The following is a 20,237-nucleotide window of genomic DNA, read 5'->3' on the forward strand; positions in this document are numbered from 1 at the left end:
TCACACTACAGGATGAGCCACGAACTGGGCACAGGGCCCACGGTGCCTGCCTTTAGCTCCAAAGGGCAGGGCGGGCAACCTTCAGCCTCAGCCACTGTCCCTGGTAATTCTGGCACCAGTGCTGTTTGTTATAGACAAGTAGAACACCTGGAGGATGCTAGAGAGGAGAAATAACCCTCCCGAGACACTCAGAGGCCATCAGTCAGCCAGCTTACAAAGGAGGATGAAGACCCAGTTGGCATTCAGCCCTTTGCTGTTGTTCTGGACTTGCTTAACTTAATCTGCCACTGACTAGGCCTTAAGGACCTTGCTGAAAAGTCTCCAAGGATTAGTTAAGATGTAGTTATTCAGAAAAAGGCCCATTGTCCTTTAAAAACTACTTATGACCTCTTAGAGCACGCTGTCCTTGAGCTGAGGTTACTGTGGTGAGCAAACACTGGACTTAATCACAATAAGCAAGGTGGCTTAAACGTCGTGGGTTCACTTCCTGGCCCGTGAAATGGGGATAATACTAGCTTTACAGAGCTGACATGAGGATATAATAGACCTAAGAAGTGACTGGATAACTTGAAGAGCTCATCCAGGGAAGTGTTTGCAAGATTCAATGTAGGCATATGATTAAAACGAAATGCAGTCCAACTCAAGCAAGTTATGTGTGGAGAAATGTTCCTCAACAGGAGTATTTTAGCAGCAACGGTGGGAACAATTGGAAGTCTCATCCTTCCCTCTTAATTTTCAAATAACCAAACATGACTGTGAAGGCAGCACTCCTCCCTAGCCCACTAAACCCAGGTTAACTAACTGGCTAGAGACTCTAATAGGGAAGAAAAAACATCGCGCCATTGCACTGCCGGCTGCTTGGGGTCCATCATGGCTGGGCCAATTTCAGTCTTTCCCTTCCCACATCTAGTCCCAGGATCCAGGAGAAGGAGCAGCCCGCCCCCAGCCCGAGGCTCCCGCGCTGTCCCGCCACCTTGCTGGGCAGGGTTTCCAAAGGAAGCCCGCCTAACCAGAGGAGGCGGGGCGGGGCGGGGCAGCGGAGGGCGGGGCTCGGGGGCGTGGCCCCGGCTTACCCGCGGGGCTGACGCGGTCTAAGGGTTCGGCGGGGAAGGAGGAGGGGCAGGGAGAGGCGCTGGGGGCGTGGCGGGGGCGGGGCCATGCGCGTGAAGGTGGGTCCAGGCCTCCTGGGATCCGGGCGCGCCGGGTCGAGGCGGGGCTTCCGCGTGGTGGGCGGGGCCTCGGCGGGTCCGGGCTGGACGGGCTGGGGCCAGAGGAGGCTCGAGCTCCCCAGCTCGATCTGCGGGGCAGGGCTGCCTGCAGCTTCTCCATCCTCCTGCACCGGGACACGGCGGCCGGGGAGAGGAGGGCGCAGGGACGCGGCGATGGCTCCGTGGGGACTCCCGGGGTCCGCTGTGCTCTCTGCCGCCGTGTTCGTGGGAGGCACCGTGAGTTCGCCGCTGGTGGCCCCGGGTGAGTGAGTGCGTGCGTGGTCCGGGCGGGGGCCCCGGCTGCTGAGTCGGATGTGCACGCGGAAGGGAGCGAGCGAGGGGCACGGACCCCGCAGCCCCGCCGCGCCCTGGCGAGTTGCGCGCGCCCTGCGCGGCCACCGGATCCGGGCTCTGGACATCTGGGTGTCCCGGGGTGGCCCGGGCTGGGTGCGGCGCTCGGCGCGGCTCGGGTCCCTCCCCACCCTTAACCGTGCTCCCGCCTTTCCTTCCCTCCCCTTCCCTGCCTCTTCTGAGCACCGCGGCACCCCAGCCCCGGACGCTGGGGCGCCTTCTCCCCAGCCGCGTGCCCTGGGGATGGGGTGGGGACGGCGGAGGACCCCTTTCTACCGCCCTGATCGCAAAGGCCTCTCTTGGCAAAGATCTTGATACTCGGGACCGGGTGCTGATCTACCGCTGCTTTTCTCGCTCTCCTATGTTTTTCTTTTCTTTTCTTTTTCATTATGTGAAAGCCTTGAAAGTTCCAGTCTTTGCAGGTGGTTATGGATTCTTGCAGTAACTCAGTAATTTCGCACTCCTTCCTATATGCCCTGGATAAATTAGGTCGGGAAAGAGGAAAGGCACAAATGTAGAGTACAGTGTTTTTTCTTTGTATCAGATCCTGTCATCACAAAAGAAATCCTCCGAGGTCAGGGTGGAAGCCACAAGCGCTAAGCTAAGCGTCTTCCTCAACCAGGAGCTGTCAGTGGGGGAGTGTTTCTAACCGAAATCTCTTCTTTTACTAAAGGAAGCCCTGTTAAGACACACGCATGGGAGCCCCAGTCGTTGTTTACCCCTCTTAATTACGACCTCATTGCAGTAGTTAAGAAAAAAAATAGATTAAGCCTTCCTGGCCATTTGGGGTTACCACAGGCTGATTTTTACGTCAGCAGGCTCTGCCAAGCTGCCTTCAGGGGTGGCTCCTCTTCAGGCCCAAATAATAAGCAGCTGGAAGGCTTCCAACAGCGACTGTCTCCTTTATAAAATACATGCACCGCTTTTCTTTAGTCCTGAACATTCCGGTCACTTAGAGCTTTGAAACTGGCTTATCACTGATCATTTGGCCTTTACTTTTTCATTGGAATCGGAACGTGCTAGGAAGGGGACCGGATAGATATGTGTCTCTTGAGTATTGATTAGCAGATTCACATTTCCTTAGCCATCCACCTGGGGGAAAGGGAAGCTAGTGACAAGTTGGATTGGATGGGGGATTTTTGTGTGCATCCTGTGTTTCTTTGCTGGGACTTGTAAATACGGAATAGGTTCAAATTAGATTGGAAGCTGCAGATAGTATCCAGCTGTAATCACTTGTTGCAGAGTTTGAAGAAAAAAAAAAAAAGCTGAACCTGGGAGTCAGTTTGTTACAATTTAGTACAATTTAGTACTGGCTTGTAATCAGCCTTCATTAATCAGGAGATACCCTTGGCTGGGTTGCTGAACAACATCTGGGTGTCAGGCCTGCAATGTGACTTGAAGAAGGTCTTACCTAACTGTGCTTTCTGGCGAAAGCTAATGCTTGAGGAGAGAGAACAACATGGAAAGGTTGCAGGTTCAAACTTGATAGCAGGCTTTGAGGCCTGTGTTAAGAGACGAGACCAAACAGCTGGCATCTGTTCTCTTTGGACTCAAAGCTGAGCAGTAGGAAGAAAGAGAAGGGAACTCATACAGACAGCCTGCCGTGTGCTTTTGTTGGGCACTGCATGTGTATTTTGAAACTATTCCTCATAACCCAAGTTGTATTTTATTCTCAGTAGAGCAACCGAAGCCTGTCATCACATAGGTACTGTGTCAGTAAGCATTGGATAATACATTGTGTGTGTGTGTGTGTGTGTGTGTGTGTGTGTGTGTGTGTGTGATAACACAGCCTGCTTGATTTTAAACTCATTTTCTTCCCGTTGCCCTCCGCTGCTTCACAGATAATTTAGAGCATAAGTCACCCTCAGGAACATGAGTTGGATTGTAAGATAGTTTTAAGAAAGCCAAACATCATAGCATGAGCATGGGCAGCTAGCTGTGCAGTGGAGAAAGGACAGATACTGTCACAGTGGGTGGCGACAGTCTCTCTCACTTCCTTTTTTGTAAACTGCCTAAAAAGTAGCATTAGAAACAGCTCTACGAGCACCAGAGATGCTCTTCCATGTCTTGCCTTATTTATGCACCTAAGTTCTGGTTACTCAGCCTCTGGGCTTACTGGTTTCTCACTGTTCCTATCAGACAGCAGGCACAGCCCTTGAGTGAGAGGTGAGTAAAACAGTTCCAGGGCTGGTGCTGTGAGAGGTGCATGGGCCCCGGGCTCTGTGGGCATCCGTCCAGCCTCGCTCGGATTCCTCATTTAGATGCTGAAGATATGTTTGATTAAGTTCTGGGTTTTCCTTTGGCTGGGTAGCTAAAAGCTGCTTAGCTGAATATCCACCTGAGACACAGACATTGGATTGGGTGCAGTGTTGGGGGGTGGGGGGTGGAGGAATACTGTTTGGAGCTTGGGATTTCATGCTTACTCCAAATTTCAAGAGGAAATGAAAAATGTTACAAGTGGCTGCTGTAGGGGGATATGGCATCTCCCATCAGGCTGCCCTTTCTTTTTCTTCTCTGTCTGTTCCCTAGCCCTTCAGCAAAGAATTCAGCAGGCAGGCTTTGGGAGGATTTGAATGTGAGAAGCCACAGTCTAGGTGATTCAGATAGAAGAGTTTCAGTTTTATTTCTTTAAAGACTTAGTTTGGCTTTGATGCTGAAGTCTTATTACATGTTTGTGCCATTTTAATTACATTATTTTAAAATGACACACATTAACACATGACATTATTTTTTTAAAAATCTGATGTAAGTTGCAAGGACTAAAATTGAAACTTGGCATCAGGTCCTGTGGCTCCTGGGCTTTGGATGGAGCTCAGTGTTGGAGTGCCTGCCTGCCATGTACTGGAGTCCCGGGTTCAATCCCTAGCCCTACAGAAAGACACACACACACACACACACACAGAGAGAGAAACAGAAATGAAAATAAAAATATAATCTAAATTGTTATTAGTTAAAACTTAAAACTACTGTCCTTAGTGTTGGTTGTCCATTAATTTTTTGCATTTGTGATTTAGGAGCTGGTAAAAATTTTGAAGTTTCATTTTTTTTTTAAATTTATGTGTAATTGTCATCAATACAATTTTGGTCTTTACTCCAGCAATTATAATACATATCATTCATATGTTACAACTTACTTAGATTTAATACTGTACAGTCTTTATGTAACTGTCATACACAACAAGGAATTGGTAAAGTTTTTTGGAGATGCTAAGCCAAGATAGTAAAAAATCCTGGTGTAAGAAGGCTGGGCATGATGCCACACTCCTTTAATCCTGGCTCTCTGGAGGCAGAGGCAGGCTGATGTTTGAATCTGACGCAGGCCTACTCTACACGAAGAATTTCAGTACAGCCAGGTCTATGTCGTGAGGCCTTAACAAACAAGCAAACAAGAAGAAGATCTGGTGTAGGACTGAAGGACTAAAACTGAAAGTTGGCTTTACCACACTGTGGCTTCTTTACTGTTTTTGGAAGGGGGATTCAGTGTTTATTATTGCCTGCATGATGGCAGGTGGGGGGCTTTGTACTCAGGTCATTTAATCCTTGTAATTCCACAAGAGTGGTTTTATTCCCATGTTTATGGCTGGAAAAATGGAGAATCTGAGGAAGTGGTTAAGTCACTCCGTGTTACTGGCCTTTGCCAATGTTGTCATATCCGTTCAGTTCCTAAGTGCATCCTAAGCCTTCCTCTCTCTCCTAAGCCTTCCTCTCTCTCCCTCTTTGAAAGAAGATTCTTTTCATCCTGAAGTGTTTATGGAGAGTCCATGGTGACTCCCTCTGCAGTGTCCTAGGGGGTTTTGAAAAGGCCCTCCCACAGTTTGTGCGGGGGGGGGGGGAATGTGGGGATGGGGGGTGTGGGGGATAGGGTGGGGATGAGGGAGTGGGGGTAGGGGGTGGGGGGAGTGGGGGAATGGGGGGAGTTGGGGGGGAGAATTGCCCTGATCTCCTTCCTACCTGGAGGCACTTGCCTTAGCATTCCATTCTTGTCTTGTGCTTCTTGACTTTGGGTAGGACCCTAATGCCCTGCAGTTAATTAGCTCGGTCCCCTTTACCTTTGTTACATTCGGTCTCCTTTTCTGATACCCTGGAAAGATGTGTTGCAGTGTCCCGTCCTGCAGCTTTACCGTGTTTTACCTCACCGTGCCTCCTTCGGGAGGCTGTAGTTAATGGCCATTGTTTTTTAAAATTATTTAAAACTGTGTTGTTTCAGCGAACACCTTTGTCCACAAGGTTTGGTCTGATAGTCGATTGCTTACATAGAAAATGAGTTCTCGGGAAAGTGGCTTGCCGATCAATGATGTTCAACGTTGTTAGGCCATTGATAACTGCACTGTTGGTCTGAGGTTGTGGTTTGTACTTTTAAAGCAGTGGTCTAAGGCACTCATCTCTCGCTGTTAGTATTTCTTTTCCCCTGAAAGTAAAAAAGCACATGCTTGCTGATTTGTTAGGCGAGTATTGGCATTTACTTAATTTGTTATAATCATTGGCTTTTAAAAGATTGGCTATTTTTTTTTTTAATATTCTTTATCAGGTTGTCCTGTCTCTGTGCCCCCCTCCCCAAGTATCAGAGGCATTTGTATACATTGCTGTAATCTTTTCTGGAGTGTTTTCAAATGCAAAATGCTTTGAAAACTGAGGACTTTTGATGTACTCTGGTGGTGGTGGTAACACACAGCCCCAGCGTGAGATGTTCACGTCTATGTTTGATCTCACATAGGTTGAATAGCCATATGCTTTGCTGCAGTAATCTGACACATTTGATTTCTGAGTGTACATTGAATGCACTCTTCTACCTTTCTGGAATCACACATCTGCCTCTAGGTTTTCAGTTAAAGGACTTAAGGTCCTGCGTTTGCTTTTCCTGACTCGTCTGTTCATGCTTTCTCCCATCTATTGGAAGCCAAGTATAAGTATCCCATGCAAATATCTAAAAACATCCCATGGAGAAACAGCAGGAATCCTGCAGAGTGGCTGAAGGCTCAGTGGTGGTAAAGATTGGTGACTGCTGTTATAGATGGTCCAAGTTTTAAATCCTAGCACCCACGTAGTCCTCCATGGGCACCAGGCAGGAACATATCATGTGCACGTACATACAAGGAGGTGAAATACTCCAAGTAAAATTAATGTCCGTCTTAAAATCTTACAGAGATCTGATAAATGACAAATAGCCAGCGGAAGAGTTTTAAAAACAGCCAAATGGCCATGAATGATCCCCCCTCTGATGCACAGCCCTTCGGGAGAGGAGCCTCGATATTCTAGACATTCTAGAATGGACTCTAATAAAGACACCTGGATGCAGCTGGGTTTTTGTCTGTTGGGTAGCTTTATGAGTGAGTGCTGTTTGTAATGGAACCTTGATGGGTAAGTCGAGAGGCTAGGCTGGCTTTCTTCTCTGTGTTTCTCTGCCAGTTAGTGACACAGCTCTCTTTGTAAGAGAAGAAATTGAATCCATCAAGGGGCATCTTGGGCCGTGGTGGATAGGTACCCCAGGCAATTTGTGTTCTTGGGGCCAGTCATCTTATCGTGAGGCTCAGTTTCCATTTCCACTTGTAATACCCCCGGACCTCCTTGTCTTTCCTCTGGCTCTGTCCTGGGATCCCAGAAGGAGAGAATTCCCAGCCTGGGTTCTCCTATTTCCTGTGCCAGCCGCCAGCCCTCCGAGGAGCCACTTGTAAGCATCCTCCCTCACTTGGTTTGCAAACTCCTGGTTGTAGCAACGTTCCAATCAGTTGTACAGAGAAGTGCCTGTTGTACAGAAAAGATGAATCTTTAAGCCACCTTCCTTACCTGTATTATGGAAAAAATATGGCCAAGCTACTACATGTGGTTATTATCACAGTTATTTGAGACAAAGCGTGCTATGCTAAAAGGATTTGCTGTTATTTGTTCATAGCAGTGTTTGCTGTGCAGGTATGCTAAAAGGATTTGCTCTAATTATTTGTTCACAGTGAGACACTGACATTTCATATCGAAAGGATGAAACAAAGTTCTTAGGCACTCCAAAGCTGGTCTTATGCCTGTGACCCCAGCACTAGGAGGCTGAGACGGGATTATTGTTAGTTCAAGGCTAGCCTGAGTTGCACAGTAAGTTCCAAGTTAACCTGGGCTACAGTATGAAATTTTGTTTAAGCAAAACAACAATCAAAACAAATCCAACCCAACACCTTAAACCCTCCAGAATTGTCATTTCTGGTTCTTTGCAGTTCCCCAGCATCCATCGTCCTCTGGAGCTGAGTCGGAGCTCTGGGTTCTGGTGCTAATGGTAGTAGGGTTAGGGGAGGAGAAATAGTAGACAGTGGGCTTGACTGGGGGTTCTCTTGGGAGGAAGAGGCAAAGCCATTAGCAGCCACATTAATACAAGGAAGGGAAGAGAAGGAGGCCAAGAAACCATTCATTACCTTTGTAAAGATAGACCGTGGCACTTTCTTTTGGAAGAACTTTGGGGAATTGACTCATCAATCTAGTCAGCCAATCTAGTTGTAGGCACAAAAATGTGTCTGCATTACCTTAGGAATTGATGGAATAATCATGTTATATGCTTTGGCTATTAAGGGTCTAATTGGTTACTGGGCTTCTCTTCACTTCCAGGGCTGTTTGGATGAAATGAAATCCACGGCAGGAAAGCAGAGTCTGTATTTAGTACTAGGGGAGGCAGGGTCCCTGGTGATGTCTTCAGAGTTTATTTAGTGGAGGGGAAACTGAGCTGGAGCACCACTATTTGAGCTCCTTTGCTCCCTCTGGGACCCTCCTGTCCTGTTGGAGTGTCCTTGCATTGAAGTGGACCCAGAAGGCATCTCTCTGTGTGCTGTTGGCAGGTTTCCTCTGCCCGCCCCTGGGGCTCACACACTCAACAGCCTGCTTCCCCAACTCTTCGATGTGGGATGAACCCTACCTCAGCAGAGTGATGACTGGCTGTTATAGGGGTGACTGTTGTTCTTAGTCAAATGCATTTAGAGATGCTCATCTTGTTATTATTAACCCCTTTGCTGCACATATGGGGAAACTGAGCCCAGGAAGACTCTGTGGCCTGCAGGGGTCAGGGACATTTCATTCCTAGGAGCCCACAGGGTGATTCATGTGTGGGTCTTGTTCACTGCTGGAGGCCCGGGTTGGAAGTGAGACCCGGAATACAATAGGTATTTAAAATGTGAATGAAGAAAAAAGGCTGAAACTGGAATCCAGAATCTCTTTAAGAAAAAAGAGAGTGTACGTGTATATCTGTGTGAATGTTTGGTGTGTGTGTGTTCATATGTGCACACATATGAGTGCACATATATGCACATGTATGTACAGGCCAGAGGAAGGTGTTAAATCCCCTGGACCAGGAGTCACAGGCAGTTGTGAGCTGGCTAATATAGGTGCTGGGAACTGAGCTCAGGTTCAGTTAAGACAGCTCTCTGGCCTTCCTTTCTCTTGTGTTAGTTGGGAAGTTATTCTTCCTAACATTCACACTCAGATCTTAGCCATGAGTCCCTCTGCCCCTCTCTAGATTGATTAGGGGCTCTGTAGTCTACCAGCCTCTGGATTCTGTTTCTTTCCAAAACTAGTCATGGAGAGAGGATGCCAGTCACGAGGAAACAGACAGGGTGTGGGGGTTGGGTGGGGACTGAGACATAGAGAAGTGAATGTTTTTAGCTTAAAGATCTATAAGTTGCAAATATATTCACGACTCTCTTTTGAAAGTCAGGATCAATTGTATTCTGATATCACAATACATGGAGCATTTAAAGCCATTTATTTCATGAGCAGCTTGGCCTGTTTTCTATTGCTATAACAAAATGCTTGAGACCGGGTAGTTTATAAAGAGCAGAAGTGCTCACGGGGTTTGGCCGGCTGAGAAGTCAGGGAGTGTGTTGCTGACGCCTGCTTGGCATCTGGAGTGGATCTCCAAGTTGAATCACAACACCACAGAGGACATCATGTTGCAAGACAGAGTATACATGCCAGTGTGAGTCTCTTTTCTCAGCTTATAAAGCTGCCAGTGTCACGGTGGAAATTCATCTCATTACCTCATCTAACCCAGTTACCTCTCAAAGGCCCCGCCTCAGTGCACCACAAACATGAATTTCGGGAATTAAATCTCCACACAGCCAAAAACCATAGCAATAGGTTCTCTTGATTGAGTTCATCATTCACCAGATATTAACAAAGCACCTTACAGCGCACAAGGCACAGAGGTAAAGTGGAGGGAACTGGGTCTGGGTTCACTGCCCCATGGAGCTGATTAGCAGCTCTGTAAGGAAGAGAGACACTGGGACTGGGGGCTGGATGCGTGGAGAATCGAGAATCCAGGCCAGGTTGGGTCAGGCTTTGTGGAGCAAGGTTTAAATTTCCATTGCAGCACAGCCGGAGGCGGTAGCTGGGTGAAAGGAGTCAGTGGTTGCCAAAGAGGTAGGTGTGTGCATGTGCGAGTGTGTGCATGTGTGTGTGTGTGAGCGTGTGCATGTGTGTATGTGTGTGTGCGAACACGTGTGCATGTGTGTGTACGCACGAGTGTGTGTGCGCTGTGCGAGTGCATGTGCACGAGTGTGTGCACGTGTGTGTGCACGCTGTGTGTGCGAATATGTGCGTGTGTGAGTGTGTGTGCGAGAGTGTGTGTGTGTGAGAGAGAGATGGTTTGGATATGGTTTGAGTGTTGTTCCCTGGGGGCTTATGTGTTCACATTTCTTTCACATTGTAAGGTGAATTTAGGAGGGTGGAAACTTACTGGGTGCCATGTTTAGAAGTGATTAGCTTTAGAAAAAGCCATTAGTGTGGCATCCTCATGGTTGAAGCCTCAGAGTTTCATACAAGAAGAGAAGAGAGGCTTGGGATGTTGAGGGAGTTTGCTTTTCTGTCCTGTTTCCTGGTGATGTTGGCCACGTGAGCTGGGGAGTCCTGGGGAGGGGAGATGGCGGCTTAGCTGCATTCATTTGAGCTCCCACCCATCGTCCCTAACCCTAACCCTAACCCTAACCCTAACCCTAACCCTAACCCTAACCCTAACCCTAACCCTAACCCTAACCCTAACCCTAACCCTAACCCTCCGGCTGTCCTATCCTGCCTTGTGTCCATGCTTCCAGCTGAGGTCAAGGGTAAAGCTTCCGGGAACCCTTGCCGGTGGCTTCTCTCAGCGTGTATTCCTGTGTTGATGACCCGAACGCAGGTCAGGTGTGCTGTGTCTCTCACGGCGATGCCCTCAGTCGTGTGCACTTGTTCCCACTGTGTGCCAGAGCTCTGTGTAGCGGCCAAGTGTGCGAGACGATGTGTTAAATATTTGATTGCTTGGTCAGGTTTAACTTTGGCAGTCACTGTGCGGACCAGGTCACCGTTGTCCGTTTTGTGGCAGGAAGGGAAGTGAGACTTACAGGGAGTAACCGGGACAGAAGCAAGATTTCTTGCTCGTCACAGAAGAGGGGAAGCCAAGGCTGGGTGGATGTTCATGGGCCCCGTATGTTCTTTGTATGATGTGAAGTGACACACGTGCTCTCTGACATCAACAGTTGGAGGAAAGTTTTATATTCCACTTGTCTTTTTTATTCTTGTTCCGTCTACTTAAAGAGCACACCAGGGCATCTCAGCAAGTGAATGCAGAGTTAGTCACGAGTAGACAATTAACCTAGGATGTCTTCAGATATTGTGTTTCCTCCCTCCCTCCCTCCCTCCCTCCATGAGACAGGGTCTCACCGTGTAGCTCATGCTGGCCTTGAACTCCTTCTGTAGTCTACGTGGGCTTTGTACTATCCTGAGGTGGGGAAGATGGCTCGCATGTTAAGAGTGTTTGCTGCTTTTGAAGGGGACCCAGGCTTGGTCCCCAGCACCCACATTGTGGCTCACAGCTGTCTCTAACTTCAGGCCCAGGGAATCTCCTGGCTTCCACAGGATTAGGCATGCAAATGATGCATGGGTGCCACACCCATACATGTAAAATTTAGAGTAAAAAAAAAAAATGTGTATTTGTAGTTCTTCAGGTTCATGAGCGTTGGAGTTGTGGGCGTCTGTTATTATTTGAAGGCTGTAATGCAACGAACAGGTGGTTAGAATTAGAAATGTCTTTCTGTCGGGGTGTGGTAGTGTTCACCTTTAATCTCAGCACTCAGGAGACAAAGGCAGGTGGTTCTAGGCAAGCCCCATCTACATAGTGAGCTCTGGGCCAGCCAGAGACACCCCTCCTCCCATAAAAGCTATGTTTTCTAAAGTTATAGCACAGTGGAGATATGAGGGGAGAAAAATTGGGTTTAATTCACCAAAGAACACCAATAAGATAATCTTTGTTAGCCAGCAGGTTAAGTTAGAACCTGTGTGTTACATGCCACGCAGGGCCACGCAGCCCTTTCAGTGCTGGTCAGTTGCCAAGGCACCTCCTGTTTGCACACACACAGACATAACATGGCTTTCTGAGATTTCTCTAAGGAGTGGAAGTTTGAAGCCTTCCCCGGGCTTGTCACACAGTGTAAGGTGGGGGAGGGGACACCCATTTCCCACTATTCTCAAGGCCCTCCGGAGCTGGAAGTTCCTGGCACAGTCCTGTTGTATTAGCCGCGTTATAGGAAGCGACAGCTGTGCCTTCCTGGCATTGGCAAGGTGGCAGGTGACTGGCCACAGACATGGCTTTGTTTCCCTTTGCAAGTATGTAGTCTCTGCTAGCACGGCCTGAATGTTTGTCACTGCTTGCTCTCCTAGATCTTTCTACCTTCTTGCCTCCGCTAACGGCAAAATACAGAACAGCCACCAGGACACCATCCAAGGCCTTGAGCCATGCTCAAGCATGAAAATTGAGCAGGAAAATTGGGCTTTTCAGGGGAGACACATTTCACACCTGTATTTGCCAAGTGGGTGTCTGATGACAGTTGTTGCAGCTAAACTTTGTTAATTAAAAACACGGGATACTGCTGGGTAGTTTGTATACTTTGGGCCAGGGAACAACTAATTCAGTTTCTGTCCCGTGAAACTTAACAATGGACGAGAGTACTGATAAGCCATGAATGGGAGTCTTGTGACTCCCATGGAAAAAGGAGTTTGGCGTAATCAGAATCACAGTTAAGTATTTATTGTGTGGGATCGCAGGAGAAGACAAGGACGGGAAGGACTCCATTTAAGTGATCCACAAAGGGAGCTAGAGTGAACCACACATGCCAACCCCGTGGAACAGCCTGGGGGAAGCTTCGCACAGGGGCTGGGAAGGGAAGTTACCGCAGTCCATGTATAGCAGAGCTTCTCAGTGACTGCTGTGTGATGGGAACCTGCACTGGGGAGGCTAAGGTGAGGCCCCTGAGCTCTTGAAGCAGGCAGGGGAAGGGGAGGCCAGGCTGGCGAGCGGAGGATGGAGGGCCGGAGGAGCCCTGGGCTTTGCAGTGTGATGCAAGAGCCCCAGATATTGATATGAATAGGACCTGAGTATGTATGTGGCAGGTGCCGTACTGCCATGGGGTAGCTGGGCTGCTTTTCCCGTCGTCCGTATCTTTGTAAGGGTGCAGGTAGGGAGGAGAGCACAGGGAGTCCAAGTGCAAAATAATGCTTGTTTGTTTTATATACATCTTGGAGCCAAGTAAACGATGCCATTCATTCTTTGTAAGTGGCCCTAGCGTAACAAATAATGCACTGGGTTCTATGTGAAGTGTGGGTGGGGAGAACCTTTCACTTTAAGGAATGCAGGGTACGAGAATCATGAAGCTAGTGTGGCGGGTGGAGCCCAGAAGCAGTCATGGTGCCCACTTGTCTCTGGTTGGCCACTCCTTGGGAGTCAATCTGAATCAGCTGGCACACAGGGTCACTATCTGTTAAAATTTTGTTTTTGGGAGCCCGTTGTATTCCTCGGCCCTGCTGCTCTTCAGATGCACATTGTTTACTTCTCCTCCTGGGCTGGGGTGCTGCCACCTGTAGGGCAGTGTCTATAAATAAAACACAAGCCAGCATGGGGTGAATTAAGGCCCTAGTGTGGCCAAGGGTTCCATCTCTGTCTCTTCCTGCAGGCTCTTTCTCTGCCCCTCAGTGCTTTGTAATGCCGATGGATGGACTAGGAGAATGGGCAGTGTGAGGGTTGGTCTTGCACACATTTTGTGTCTGGGTGGCTGTGTCAACAGTCCTGACATAGATAGTAGATTCCTTCTGGTGTGGATGGGTGAGGACTTGAGGAGGGAGGGACAACTGTCTTGTTGAGTAGAGCGATAGAAGAATTGGTCTTCTTCTTGCGAGGCCCATGCTGAGACAGTGCTGTACCCGGAAATCTTGTTGAGTGGAGGTCTAGACCTTGGTTATTGTAATGGGTCGGTACCTCCCATTTCTGGTGCAGACATCTTTTTAAAAAACCCTGAATTTACTCACCTATGAAGGGGAGTGTAGATGTGTGAACCTCTCTCATCTCTAAAGAGCCCCTTTGACCACACTTGAGATTTCACTCGTGAGTGGAGTGTGGGTGGGGCCCTACATAGCTTCACCTTGAAGCTGGTGATGAGACAGAGCAGCCATGTGGTGGAGGGGCCAGAACTTTCCATCCTTACTTTGATCCCATGTGGTGGAGGGGCCAGAACTTTCCATCCTTACTTTGATTCCATGTGGTGGAGGGGCCAGAACTTTCCATCCTTACCTTGATCCCATGTGGTAGAAGGGCCAGAACTTTCCATCCTTACCTCGATCACTGGTTCTGTGGACATCAGTCAACGATTGAGTCCGCCAGTCTGCCTAAAAGCTCTGTACCAGGCAGGCCAGAAAGGGGTCTTCTAGGGTGACCTTGGGGAGGTGCTGGCAGGGTGCCCCTGGAGAGGGTGTGGAAGCTGCCTTCCCTCTGCCCTCTGCATCCCTTCCAGTTGGGTGTCCGCATCTTTGTAATAAAGCTGCTGTGATAGGAGACTGCTTTCTGAGTTCTGTAAGCCACTCCAGTCAGTTATTGAGACTGAGGGGGACACGGTGGAAGCCCTCAAATATGTAACCAGACAGAAGTGAAGTTAGCCAAGAGACTTCTTGGAGCCTGGCCTCTGAAGTGGGGACCATCCAGCAGGGATAGCTCTCAGCCAGTGGGTCAGCGCTGACTCTAGGCTGTTAGGGGCAGAATTCAATTGAACCCTCGGACACCCAGTGAGCGTTAGAATACTGAGATAGCCAGATACCATTGGGAAGCCGTATGCCTCAGCATTTAAACATGCCTGGGATCATCTTTGTAATTACTCTTGTATTCTACTTAGAGATAGGTTCAAAGGCATTTGCAAAATAATAGGAAAGGGAAAGTTATCAGGGCCATTGCTGTGCTGTTCATATATGCTTGCAACATGCTTCGCCATACACAAATGTGCAAGCAAGGCACACCGTTTGGTTTTCTTTGACCAGTGATTTCTGTGATGTGGGTCAGAGGTCTCATGGCATTGCCTCTACTTCCAACCTATGCACATATCTGGGATGTCACTGTGGATGGCAGCTTTGGGTAGTCCCCTTAGGGAGGGATTCTAGTCCTATATTCTGGTTTACCTCTGCAGAATAAGTGCTACTGTCAGGTCGGACCGTGTGAAAATAAATGCCAGTAGTCAACTCTTGCTACCTATGGTTCTAACAGTTTCGTGTTTGACCCAATAGCAATAAAGGCCCCTTACTGACTTCCCTGTCTGTAGTGAAAAGTCCAACTCTTCTGCTTATCACTAGCATATTTTTAGAAAATGTGAAGAAATATGTTAATGCTCTACTAATCAAAAGTGAATATGTAACAAGTAGATTTGAGAAAGTGTTGTCTAGGCATAAGTCACTCCTTTTTATACTTAGAATTTTTGTTGTGTTTGTGTGTGTGTGTGTGTGTGTGTTCTTCTGAATGTGCATACATTTGGGGAGTTCACTTGTCATAGCACAGGTGTGGCATCAGAGGGCAGCCTCCAGAGTCCATTCTCTACTTGTCTACTTAAGGCTCTCCTTAACTCTCTGTGTCCGTCGCATTACCCATTGCAGCAAGAACTGTGGATAATTCCATCCTGTGGGGCTGTGCTGAACGCCAGAGGAGACAGCAGACCACCAGGGTACACTGCCTACTGCCTCTTTCTAGATAGATGTGCAACCTGGGGATAAATATTTGACCTCTCTGCAGTATAGTGTTTGTGCCTGTTCAGTGGGACTTAGAGTGGTACCTACCCCACTGGGTCATGGTCGAGGTTAAATGTGTTACTATCTCTATTAACACATTGGTATGGTAACGGAACCAATAAATACCAATATGTGATGACTATAGTATTTTTTATGTATAGATTTTCGAAGATTTTAATTTTTAAGAAATTAAAAAAAAAATTGGCTTTGTAGCCCAGGCAGCTCTTGAACTCTTTGGCTTTTTTATTTTGTTTTATTTTTATTTATTTATTTTTATATTTTGGTTTGAGACAGGGTTTCTCTGAATTGTTTTGGAGGCTGTCCTGGCACTCACCCTGTAGATCAGGCTGTCCTGGAACTCACAGAGATCCATCTGCCGCCCCAGTGCTGGGATTAAAGGTGTGTGCTCTTGAACTCTTAATTCTCCTGCCTCACTCAGCTTCTATGTTCCGATATTAACGTTCTGTGCCAGGTTTTCAGAGTTCCGTGTGGGAGGGCATCATGCTGATGACTTCCATACTTAATCCCCCCACCCCCATCGGGGGTTTCCCTGATTGCCTGTGCTTCATCTTTCCAGCAATCTTTTCCCTGTTTGATTTTTGTTCTCCCTGTTCGTACCTCTTCCCTTGGCTCTTCTCCCCAGGGGATTTCATTCCCCTCAGGTGACTTCAGTGGCCTCAGACCCTTGAGGTTTCCTGGCTTGTTCCCCTTCGCCTTCCAGTTCCCAGGTTCTCAGAAGCCAGATCCACGTGCCTGGCGTGTGGGAACTGCCGGCTGACTGAACCTGTGACTAATCGGAATGCCCTCTGTTTAGGGCTTTTGTAGTTTTTTTTTTTTTTTTTTTTTTTTTGTTTAATCATTTTCCGCTTCCTGTTCCTGGAAGGAAGAGGAGCTTGGCTGTGTGTGACTGATGTGAGAGCGTGTGGGAGCCTGCCAGCTGTGGCTCGGCCTTGCGTGGGAGCCTGCCTTACTGTGTCTTTCTTTGCCTTGAGTGGAGCCTGCCTGCTGCAGCTCTGTGTGAGCACTGTGTGAGCACATGTGAGGGCCTGGGTTGTGTGGCCCTGACTGGCCACCATGGCTCATGGCTCTGTATTGCTAATTGTGAATGTCCTCAGCTTGCCATGTGCCATGGACATGCCCATAGCTTCTGTTCCCTCCCATTAAGGGCTCCCTGTTCTCTGAACCTCTCATGGAACAATGCCCCATCTAGTCAGGCTCCTGGGGTTCATTGTCCTTCTGTGTGTCTGGCTTTTGTATGCCTGTAACTGCTGCTACTTGTCACCAACACTGAGCACACACTGGGATAGAGCCAAAAATTAATCTCACATCATTTCAACTTTTGTCCACGTTTTATGGATGGGCAAACTTCGGCTTGCCCTGGGGTCTCATAGCTTGGAGGCAATTTGAACAGAAAGTAAACAAGAAATATTTCCTTTCTGCTTTGCCTCCTTGCCCTGCTGGCTTCAAATCTGTCTTGCCTGCAGTGATCCTGGGGTCAAGTCTCTACCCAATCATTCCCCAGAGGAGCCCTTGACTCCAATGCTTTATTCTTTATCGTTTCCCTTTCTAAGGTGGCTACAATAGCACCTTTTGTCTGGTCATCTGTTAGCTGGCTAAGTGGTAGAGCACTTACCTAGCACATCCAAGTCCCTGGGTTTGTTGCCCACTACTACCGAGCAAAGCAAACACACAAACACCAGCCAGGCAAAGGAGCAAAAGACCCCACAAAAAACAGTAACTTTAGTCCAGGAAGATGTTTCCAGCTATAAAGTGCTCACTATCTAAGCATGAGGAGCCGAGTTTGGATCCCTAGCACCCACCTGTGTAAACAGCCAGGTGCTGCGTAAACAGCCAGTCCCTGTGTGTGTGTGTGTGTGTGTGTGTGTGTGTGTGTGTATGAGTGTATGAGTGTGAGAAAGTTGAGATAGGAGGACCTTTGGGAGGCTGCAGGCCAGCCATTGTAGCCTATCAGTGAGCTTCCATTCAGTGAGAGATCCTGTCTCAAAAAACAAGGTGGAGAGCAATTGGAGAAGACACCTGATACTGATCTCTGGCTCCCATAGATATGCAGACACGCAGACACACACACACACACACACACACACACACACACACACACACACTCTCTCTCTCTCTCTCTCTCTCTCTCTCTCTCTCTTTCTCTCAATGCTAACATCCACCTCAGAGTTGTGGGCATTAAAGAAAATTAACAGTGGAAGAAAAAACACTGAAGTTGTCATTGAAGTTGGGTTGCTTTTAGCAGTTGGTGGCAAAAGTGTCTGAGCACCCCAGAGGCACGGAGGATGGAAACCACAGCTCCTAGAACTTCCTGGGGAGGAGAACCTCCCTGTCCCCACTGAGGGGAGCTGGGCCAGCTCCTTTGGGAAGCTTTGCTCTGCCCAGGACCCTCATTTCCCCACGTAGTTAGTTAGTCCCTGCTCTGTTCTGTGCTTGGCTGGGATGTTGTACACAGAAGCCAGGTATCCAGCTCCCCAAGCTCTGTCCCCCATGTCAGCTCCCCTCTGTCCCTCTCAGGGGAGTCACTGATTTGTTTAGGAATACCCAGTGCTCCCCTCCTAAGGAAGTGGGCCGTTGGGACCTGTCTCCTGCTTCCTGTTAGATTGTTTTCTTCCGGCTTGCACTACTTGGCCTACTTACTGCAGCTTAAGTACTTTCCAGCCTAGTCTTGCCTGGCTTCTTGAGAGGGATACGGACAGATCTATTAGGATCACAGCCTTCTGAAGAGTGGGCAGTGGCCATTGGTGAGGTTACATAAGCTTGGATTTAGTGTCCCTGTAGGGACTTGGTGAGTTGCAGGGAGCTGGTGTCCTGTGACCATCTCACATTGAGGGCCAACTCACAAAGCTGGCTGTGGAGTGTCCTGCTATTTGTAGCCTCGTCCTTGCAGACTGGAACTCTCTGTTGGTGTAGATGAGGTCCCAGAGCATCCTTTGTGTGGCTGTCTTTCAGGAAAGACCACTGGGCCAGTGTGCACAGCTTCAGGGTGACGCAACCTGCTTACTTACACATCTTTGGGAACCATTGGCATTGGGCAGATAGGACCTAACTGTACCAGACCCAAATAAGGTCGGAACAAAAGTACCTGTCAAGTTAGAGTGGGCATGGATGTGCTCCGTGGGTGATCTGGGAGGAGCCCTTCTCAAGGACTAGCTCTGCTGTCACCACCTGTATGTGGCTGGGGTTCAGGGCGTCCTCATTGCATCCCAGAAGCTGTGACTGGGCCCCTGCCCTCCACATGGCACTCACACGTGTCAGACTTAAGTCCAGGGGTTCTTTTGATTTCTGTGCCCAGTTTGTGTTTGGTACCTTTGGCCAGTGTCTCCGTGGGGTGTGCTGGTGTGGGAAGGAGACAAAATGTCTGACCTTGGATGTTTGTGCTGGACCTGTCTTTGATTCACTACCACCGTGGTGCATGGAAGGCTGTGATTTACCTACCGAATGAGGATATGGGGAGTCACTCTGGCTAATTCCTTTCTGCCGTGGCGTCCAGATCTACTTTGCAATGTGCAAGTGTATTGAACAGCACCGTGTTAATTGGGCAAGAACATTCATTTCTCATCTACTGTGTTTCCAGCTAATGCGTATGAGCGTGTTTTTACTTCTTTTCATCTTTCCTTTTTGTCTTCCTTCCCAAATGGTTTTAAATGCCATGCCATTACCATGGAGTGTACAAGCTGTGTCTGTGGCAGCCTTTGCATAAAATCCAATGCAGTAGTCTATGACTAATGTGGACACATAATTGGGGATGGGACATGAATCATAGGTGAAACCAGCCGCTCTGTTCGCTCTGCCTTTGCAGGGTTGTGAAGAAGTGAGTTAGAGTTGTGCTTCTGAATGACCTTTTGCTTTTCATAGTTAATATTTCAGGTTTTTATGATGCTGAGATTTTTTTTTTTTAAGGAATGCTGTCAGTACAGTACCATCTCCTCATAGCTAACGTCTCCTTAAGGGGATTTTTACACTGAGGGAAGATACATGTATATGTAGATAATACACAGTGAGGTCGGTCGTCTGGTGGGAAGCACCTCTCAGCCACCTGGAGGGGTGCTGGGCTGGCATGCACTGACTTAGGCAACGGGTCAGATGATAAAAGGTGTAGCCCACCTGTTTGTTTTTATGGGTTTATTTTTATGTGTATAGTAGTGTTTTGCCCACATGTATGCATGTGTCCTATGTGTGTTCAGTGCTCATGGAAGGCAGAAGAGGGCATTGGGTCTCCTGGAACTGGAGTTTCAGATGGTTGTGAGAGCTATCATGATGTTGTTGGGTCTTCTGAAAGAGCAGCAAGTATTCTTAACCACTGCGGCACCTCTACAGTGCAAACCATGCTTTTTTTTTTTTTTTTTTTTTTTTTCTTTAAAAGCATGTGTTGGAAATAAACTCAGAGACTACCTCTCCTGTGCATGTGTGTAATTCACAACTTGAAATGCTCAGTTGGATTTACTGTAAAAGTCTCTATACGTGTTCTCCAGCCTCCCAGCCCTTCCCTAGAAGACAGACAGGGCCTCCAAGAACTAAAGCTGTAAAAATCCTCCTGTGCACAGCATTGAAAACAGCTAAAGGCGGATGGGCCAGCGGATGGGCAGGCGGATGGACAGGCGGGTGGGCAGACATGGGGAC

The 20,237-nt window shown here is 48.2% G+C and overlaps 1 protein-coding gene across 1 annotated transcript in view; it reads left to right on the plus strand.

Moving 5' to 3' along the window:
- Positions 1 to 1,311: 1,311 nt before the first annotated feature.
- Rell1 (RELT like 1) overlaps positions 1,312 to 20,237 on the plus strand; it is a 60,509-nt gene continuing 41,583 nt past the window's right edge. The window contains exon 1 of the mRNA XM_051174016.1: positions 1,312 to 1,470. Coding sequence (XP_051029973.1) covers positions 1,383 to 1,470 — 88 coding nt within the window. The 5' untranslated portion in view covers positions 1,312 to 1,382. The remainder of the gene's footprint in view (positions 1,471 to 20,237) is intronic.

Source organism: Phodopus roborovskii, unplaced genomic scaffold, assembly GCF_943737965.1.
Source record: "Phodopus roborovskii unplaced genomic scaffold, PHOROB, whole genome shotgun sequence".
Lineage (NCBI taxonomy): Eukaryota > Metazoa > Chordata > Mammalia > Rodentia > Cricetidae > Phodopus > Phodopus roborovskii.